This window comes from Quercus robur, chromosome 4 (assembly GCF_932294415.1).
Source record: "Quercus robur chromosome 4, dhQueRobu3.1, whole genome shotgun sequence".
NCBI classification, from domain to species: Eukaryota; Viridiplantae; Streptophyta; class Magnoliopsida; order Fagales; family Fagaceae; genus Quercus; species Quercus robur.
Genome location: NC_065537.1, coordinates 2,513,734 through 2,521,573, shown reverse-complemented (window position 1 = coordinate 2,521,573; position 7,840 = coordinate 2,513,734). Strand labels below are relative to the sequence as shown.

At 43.3% G+C, this 7,840-nt stretch overlaps 1 protein-coding gene across 1 annotated transcript; it reads right to left on the bottom strand.

Moving 5' to 3' along the window:
* Window positions 1–218: 218 nt before the first annotated feature.
* On the bottom strand, window positions 219–7,472 carry LOC126720238 (uncharacterized). Its single transcript, XM_050422555.1, has one exon. The coding sequence runs from the start codon at window positions 7,470–7,472 to the stop codon at window positions 219–221; it is 7,254 nt and encodes a 2,417-aa protein (XP_050278512.1).
* Between the last annotated feature and the right edge of the window lie 368 nt (window positions 7,473–7,840).

Here is a 7,840-nt window from a genome sequence, read left to right as displayed (position 1 = left end):
GCAGTGTGTAATAGTGGGTATCACCACTGATCGAACCCGAGATGGCCTCAAGGGTGACACGGGCGTCCAACCGCTACGCCACACTCGCAATTGTTGACATGGAGTGAGATTAATTTCTCTTTATTGGTACGCTTTGAAGGGTAATGGGAAGACATCATGTACTCTTGCAGCGCTACAGTGGGTAGTTTAAGCTCTTACCGAGGAGCAATACATGGTTTTCAAGCATAGAAGCGTTTAAGGAACTTCCCATTGATGGGGCCGATCCTTACACCATCATTATCAATCAACTTGTAAGCTCCATTGGTGTAGACTTCTTGCACAACATAAGGTCCATCCCATTTTGAAGTGAACTTATTGCCTGTACGATGAGTTGTGATGATAGGTCTTCGAACGGCGAGGACTAAGTCACCAACTTGGAATGATCGTGGTTTGACCCTTTTATTGAATGCGCTTGAAAGACGAGCTTGATAGCATTCAAGGCGTTGTTGGGCCTCAAGCCTTTTTTCATCAAGTGCCTCTAATTCTTGCAACCTGAGCTTGGCATTTTCTTCTCCAGTCAATCCTTCTTGAATGGCAATCCGTAATGATGGGATTTGGCGTTCTAAAGGAAGGACGGCTTCAACTCCGTAGACAAGAGAATATGGCGTTGCTTGAGTAGGCGTTCGAAATGTTGTTCGATATGCCCATAATGCTTCTCCGATTCTTTCATGCCAGTCTCGCTTTGTCTTGGATACCACTTTTTTCAACAAACTGCCAAGTGTTTTGTTAAACGCTTCAGCTAGTCCATTTGCCGGGGCATTGTACATGGAAGAGTTGTATTGTTTAAATTCAAACTTCTCGCATAGCTCTGTCATCAGCCTATTGTAGAATGGTTTGCCATTATCAGTTATGATATACCGAGGGACACCATACCGATAGATCAAATGAGTTCGAATGAAATTGACCACCGTTTCTTTCTTCACTTCCCTAAGGGGTACAGCTTCCGCCCATTTTGAGAAGTAGTCAGTTGTGGCCAAGATGTACAAGTGGCCACCGGATGACTTTGGTAATGGCCCTATCGCATCAAGACCCCATGCATCAAAAGGCCAAGAAGCTACAGTTGGGTGTAGAGGTTCTGGCGGTTGATGGATGAAGTTTGCGTGATATTGACAAGCTTCGCACTTCTTAGCGCATTCCATGGAATCTTGCACCATTGTAGGCCAATAGTAACCCATTCGTTTGATCCTATAGTGTAACTTAGGACCTGACTGATGTGCGCCGCATATGCCAGAATGAGCCTCCTCTAAGGCTTGTTTAGCCTCCTCCTCTCCTAAGCAACGGAGAAACAATCCATCAAATGAACGGCGGAAGAGAGTGTCTTTATAGTAAATGAATCGAGCAGCCCTCCGCCGAATTTCAGTTCTGTGGCGTTTATCATCCGGGAGTCTTCCATGTTGAAGGTATTCAATGATCACTTGTCGCCAATCTTCTTTTTCGACAAGGCATACAGAAATGATGTTGGCTTGCTCTTCTTCTTCTTCTTCAACCACGAGAGGTACCACCCACCTTTGGGAAATAGCGACTTTGGTTGTCTCTTCTTGGGATAATGCTAAGGCAGTAGCCAAATTAGCTAAAGCATCGGCCTGTCTATTCTCCTTCCTTGGTATATGCTCCAATGTGATGGCCTCAAAGTTTGCTAGTAATTTCTTCGCATATTTGCAATAGGGGATGAGGTCTTCTTTCTTGACGTCATATTGCTCCAAGATTTGGTTGATAATTAATTTGGAATCCCCAAAGATCTCAAGCTGAGTTATGCCCATCTCAATGGCCATTTGTAGACCAATAATCAATGCTTGATATTCAGCTACATTGTTAGAGCAAAGTTCGCTTAATGAGAACGAGTACAGAAGTATTTGTCTTTGTGGAGAAACAAACACTACACCTGCCCCCGCTCCTTCTCGACGTGCAGCCCCATCGAAAAGCATAATCCATGGTGGCATTTCTTCAATGTAAAACACATCTTCATCCGGGAAATCATCGGAGAACTCCCAATCAGATGGAACTGGGTGATCAGCTAAGAAATCTGCCAATGCTTGTCCTTTGACAGCTTTTTGTGGAATGTATGCAAGGTCATATTGTTGTAGCAAGACTGCCCATCGAGCTATACGACCTGAAACCACTGGCCTGGAGAGGACATATTTGATCGGATCCGCCTTTGCTATCAAACGGACTGTATATGCTTGCATGTAGTGCTCCAGTTTGTCTATGGCAAAGAAAAGAACGAGGCACATCTTTTCGATAGGAGAATAATTTAATTCAGCCCCATTGAGAGTTCGACTTAGATAATAAAGGGCTCTTTCTTTCCCCTCTTTATTTTCCTGCGCCATAAGAGCACCTAGAGACTTTTCTTGGGCCGCAATATACAGCACCAAAGGCTTTCCTGGGATAGGAGCACCTAAAACTGGAGGATTAAGTAAGTATCTTTTGATGCGTGCAAAAGCATTGCTGCAAGCCTCATCCCATTCAAAGTGCACATCCTTCTTCATCAATCTATTGAAAGGTTGACATCGACCAGCCAAATTCGAGATAAATCGTCGTATGTAGGCCAGTTTTCCCTGCAAGCCTCTAAGTTCTCGCAGATTCTTGGGCTCTGGCATTTTCTGGATTGCTTCAATTTTGGACTGGTCAATTTCAATACCGCGGTGCCTCACAATGAAACCAAGAAATTTTCCAGATGTTACGCCAAAAGCGCATTTGCGGGGGTTCATCTTAAGCTGATACTTTCTCAAACGGGTGAACACGGATCGTAGATCTGCCAGATGGTCTTCCCTCCTTTTTGTTTTAACCACCAAATCATCGACATAACACTCCACGTATTTATGAAGTACATTATCAAAGATCTTCTGCATGGCCCGTTGATAAGTAGCACCAGCATTCTTTAGTCCAAAAGGCATCACTTTGTAACAGTAAATTCCCTTAGGGGTACGGAAAGCTGTAAGCTGCTCATCCTTAGGATTCATTCGAATTTGGTTGTAACCCGAAGATCCATCCATGAAAGATAAAGCTTCATGTCCGGTAGTGGCATCAACCATGACCTCAGTGATGGGTAATGGAAAATCATCTTTGGGACATGCATTGTTCAAATCACGAAAGTCAACGCACACTCGGATTTGTCCATTCTTCTTCTTGACAGGGACGATGTTAGCAATCCATTCCGGGTACTGCACTTCACGAATGAAGCCTGCTTCAATGAGCTTATTGACCTCGGTTTCTATTTGAGGGATAAGCTCTGGCCGAAACCGTCTTTGAGCTTGTTTGACTGGGCGCACGCCTTTCTTTACTGCCAAATGGTGTAGAGCAATACTCGGATTGAGCCCAGGCATTTCCTTGTAAGTCCAAGCGAACACATCTTTGTACTCTACTAGGAGCTTGAGGTATTCTTCTTCTTCTTCAGGGGTAAGAAGCGCACTGATGAAAGTTGGCCGGGGTTCTTCAACAGTTCCTAAATTGATCTCTTTAAGTTCATCAACTGTAGCTTGTCCTCCATCTTCCAAGGCTGGAGGAGCTTCATCGACCTCTTCATTGGTTGCTTCGGCATCTAACAGTGTACCCTCTTCTATTGTAATATGAAACGAGGATGATACCTCTTCAATCTCCTCATCATGGACGGGTGACTGACTTGTATGTACAATCGTTCGTCTTTTGACTTTGAGCGATCCTTCAGTGTTGATCTCCAAGGTACAGTTACGTTTCATGCGTGAAGGAATGCTACTGCGGATCTCATCATTGGCTTTCTTCTCCCCTTGAACGTCAAAGTTTATTGAACTTTGAGAATGACTATCAATAGGCCTTTTCGTTGCCCCCAATCGATCAAAGACTGATTTACAAGCAAGAGTGTCCCGATTTGGTGTTAAACAAGTTGTATTTAACCTGTCGAACACTGTGATTCGTGATGACAAGGCCTCGATGCGATCAAACACTGAGACATGGGGTGAAGAATGGTTTTCTCTTTGATTTGAACTTTCGCCGACCTCCACCGTTATGTATTGGGAACTCGAAGGATCGCTTCTTTTCTTGATCCATATCTGAGCTGGTTGTTTGGGAGTATAACCTAATCCGGTCTTTGGGATATGAATTTCATGCCCTTCAAGCCGCATTTTCCTTTGTGTTTTGCTAAGGCCATGCATCTTTTCTCCGGTGGCTTCTGGAATTAGCTTCCCTAAGTCTTCTTGTTTTGAGAAATCGTAGCCTGCTTTGGCTAACAGCCTATATGCCTTTGGGTCGAACCATTCTTTCGTCCGCTCACTTGGTAGAATACCATGCTCTATCGGACTTTGCGAAGATCTCACGAATCCATTTAATGGCTTCGAGGGCAAAGGGTTTGTGGATGAAGTTAAAGGCATGACATGATTTTCTTTCAATATGGCTACATCCTCCATCGTGAGCTTTGCAGGTCTTCCCCTGTCTTTTGTAGATTGAAGGCATTCTGCGAATGGTGATTGTCCATTTTTGCGATGTGATAATGGTATATACCGGAGGAAGGGCTCTGGGCCTTTCTTTGGGGAAGAAATGTCCTTTTTGGCGATGAATTTAACATGCTCCTTTTCATCCTGTTTACTTTTCATAGACGGGATCTCAACTGGAAGAACCTCGCTAGAAATGTCTTCTTTTGCATAGAATTTTGCATCAGCAAAATGAGCTTCGGTTTCTGCAAAAGGCTTTAAATCGGCATCGACCTTTTTTATTCCATTTTGAAAGAACTTGAAGCATTGATGCAAAGTTGATGGCACTATTCCATTTTCATGGATCCAAGGACGTCCTAACAACATGTTGTAGGTCGTCCTAGTATCAATGACGTGGAACAAGACGTTGCTTTTCAATTCCCCAATGGATAATTCTAGGTGGATCACGCCGATTGCACGTTGTCCTCCTTGATTAAAACCTTGGATGACCAAACGACTGTGTGATAATTCTTCCATAGTAAAACCCAGTCGTTTCATGGTCATTTTTGGAAGTATGTTAACGGCTGAACCTCCATCCACAAGGATACGCTCGATCCTTTGTTCACGAGCATAACCAGAGACATAGAGTGGGCGATTGTGGGGCTTAGAGCCTAACAATAGATCCTCATCAGTGAAAGTTAAATCTGGAGAGCATGCGTAACATCCCTGTGTTTGTTGAAGCGTATTGGTATGAGGGGCGTATATCTCTGGCTCCTCAAGAGCTTGGGTGAGCACTTCTTTTGGTGATGTGGAGGATTGCAAGGGTTCAACTTCATCGACCTGAGATTGGAGTTCCTCCAAGGATGACATGGTCTCTTTTGGATCACCATGGTCAACGTCCTCTTTTTCGTCCTGGGTTTCGCAACGAGAAATTGTGTGGACGGCCTCGGCTGAGTCATTTTGAAAGAATTTTCTGGGGAAGAATTCTTCCAATGTGATGAGCTTTCGAGATTTTTGGAGTCGTGCTGAATCTTCATACACTTTTGTTCCCAGTTTCCCTTGCCTCTTATCACTCATTCTTTTTGACCAAGGCTGAATCTGGTTTTGTGCTCTTCTGGACTCTCGGGTGATCAAATGAAGAGGGAATGCTCGTTTCTTCTTCCATCTCTTGCGAGTAACTATCGTCCAACCTTCTTCCTCATCCATCGTTGACCTTTTATCATCATTTGAATTATAATCAGGTGCTTTTTGTGAGAGCTGAACTTGAACCGGTTCCAAAGAACCAAAATGGATGAGCGTGGTATTTGCCCCTTGCTTAGTAGTTGGAGACATGGAACTAGGTAACCCACAAGAAAATGTGACAAGGTTTGACTGAGCAACATCATTAAAATCCAAGTCGATTTTCCTTTCCTTGGCCAGCTTCATGATGAGTTCTTTAAGAACAAAGCATTTTTGGATTGGATGACTTATGATGCGATGATACTTACAATAGTTCGGGTCATTAACTTTTCTCATCTCTTCCGGTCGTTTGCATTCTGGCAATTCAATTAATTTCAATTTGAGCAGTTGTTCTAACATTTCAGGCATATCAGCGTCTAGGAAAGGATAGACTTTTTGTTCCCACTCCTTAAGTGATGAGCGACGCGTCTCACGCTGTTGACCTCCTTCGGGCCTCTTTTCATTGGCCTTCACATTTCTTGTTGAAATTTTGACTGGGGCAGGATCGACATTCATTGAGTCTTTGATATTACTTTTTGCATTCCTGTCGTTTTTCCTTATTTCCCGTCTTTCTTTCCTTTCTTCAGGTACGGGAGGTTTCGTATTCCCATGGCTGGAAATACTTAATTCCATGTCATGCGCACGAGTTGCCAACTCTTCAAATGTTCGAGGCTTTACTCCTTGAAGGATGTAAAGAAGTCCCCAATGCATGCCTTGGATGCACATCTCTATAGCAGATATTTCAGTAAGTCTATCCTTGCAATCTAGACTCAAGGAACGCCACCGATTGATATAATCAACGACGGGCTCATCCTTCCACTGTTTAGTATTGGTAAGCTCCATCATGCTTACCGTGCGTCGTGTGCTGTAGAATCGATTAAGAAACTCCCTTTCAAGTTGTTCCCAGCTATCGATTGACTCGGGCTCTATGTCTGTATACCAATCAAAGGCATTCCCCTTTAGTGAACGGACAAACTGCTTTACAAAGAGGCCTCCTTGAGTCCTTGCGTTCTCGCAAGTTTCTACAAAGTGAGCAATGTGTTGCTTAGGATTTCCTTTGCCATCGAACTGCAAGAACTTGGGAGGTTGATACCCATTTGGCATTCTCATGTTGTCGATGCGCTTTGTGTAAGGTTTTGAATATGTGAGAGAACTTGTAGAAGAACCTCCATATTGTGCTCGGATGGTATTTGTTATCATGTCTTGTAATTGTTGGACTGACAACGAAGCAACCGAAGTAGATTGTTCTCGTCGGGGAGTGTTTTCAATTTCTCTCCCTTCGTCATCTTTCGTAGATGTGAATTTATGACCATGGCTTGATTCACCAAGATCTTGCACTTCGAGCTTGTTCATCAAAGTTGCAATTTGGAGGTCCTTATCTTCAAGTGCTTTTGTGAGAAGGACAACTCTTTGTTCCATTTCAGCCATCTTTTCTTCCATGGTAGAGGTGTTAGTCATCATGACTGACACAACTTCCCAAGATGATGGAGAAGAAAGTGATTTGATGTGAGCACGTGAAATCTCATCTTTTGGGTTCCCTTTGATGGGAGAGAAATCGTGCGACCAACTTCTTGTGTAGGAAGAAGGGGATTTGCCCCCATACTTGAGGTGTTCCAAGGTGGAGACGTCCTTGTTGACGACCTTGTTTCTTGTAAGAGGGTTTAAGGAGATGATTGTCTGGACCTTGGCTTCCTTGGTTGTTTGATATTGAAGTTGATTGTTTGCTTTGGGTTGGCTACAATTGATTACACCAATGCAGTCGTTGGTGGTAGTCGTACCAAGTTTAGTTGAAGCAGCTATTGTTGAAGCTTGAATGTTCTTGCTACAAGCCATTGAAGTAGGCAGCAAGATGATGTTGATTTCTTTCTTTGAAGGAGAATGAGATGAGAGGCAGAGATGTCCCACCGGGCGTGCCAGAATTTGTAAGCGACTAAATTTCTAGTTCGAAATAAATCAAACAAGTAAAATAGTTTCACAAATGCGAATTTGTATTGATGATTGTGTGGTACAATTCTCTGGAATTACAAAAGAGTGATCCTCTGATTCGATCTCCTTGCAAAACTTATTGATTAGATTTATGGTAATGTGGATTTGACTTGAACACAAAATATCCTTTAATTTGGTTGAGGGATGGATCGAAGATTACTGAAACGGAATTGCAATGAATCTCTGGCTATGAGCTTGTTTAGAAATCCTTTGTT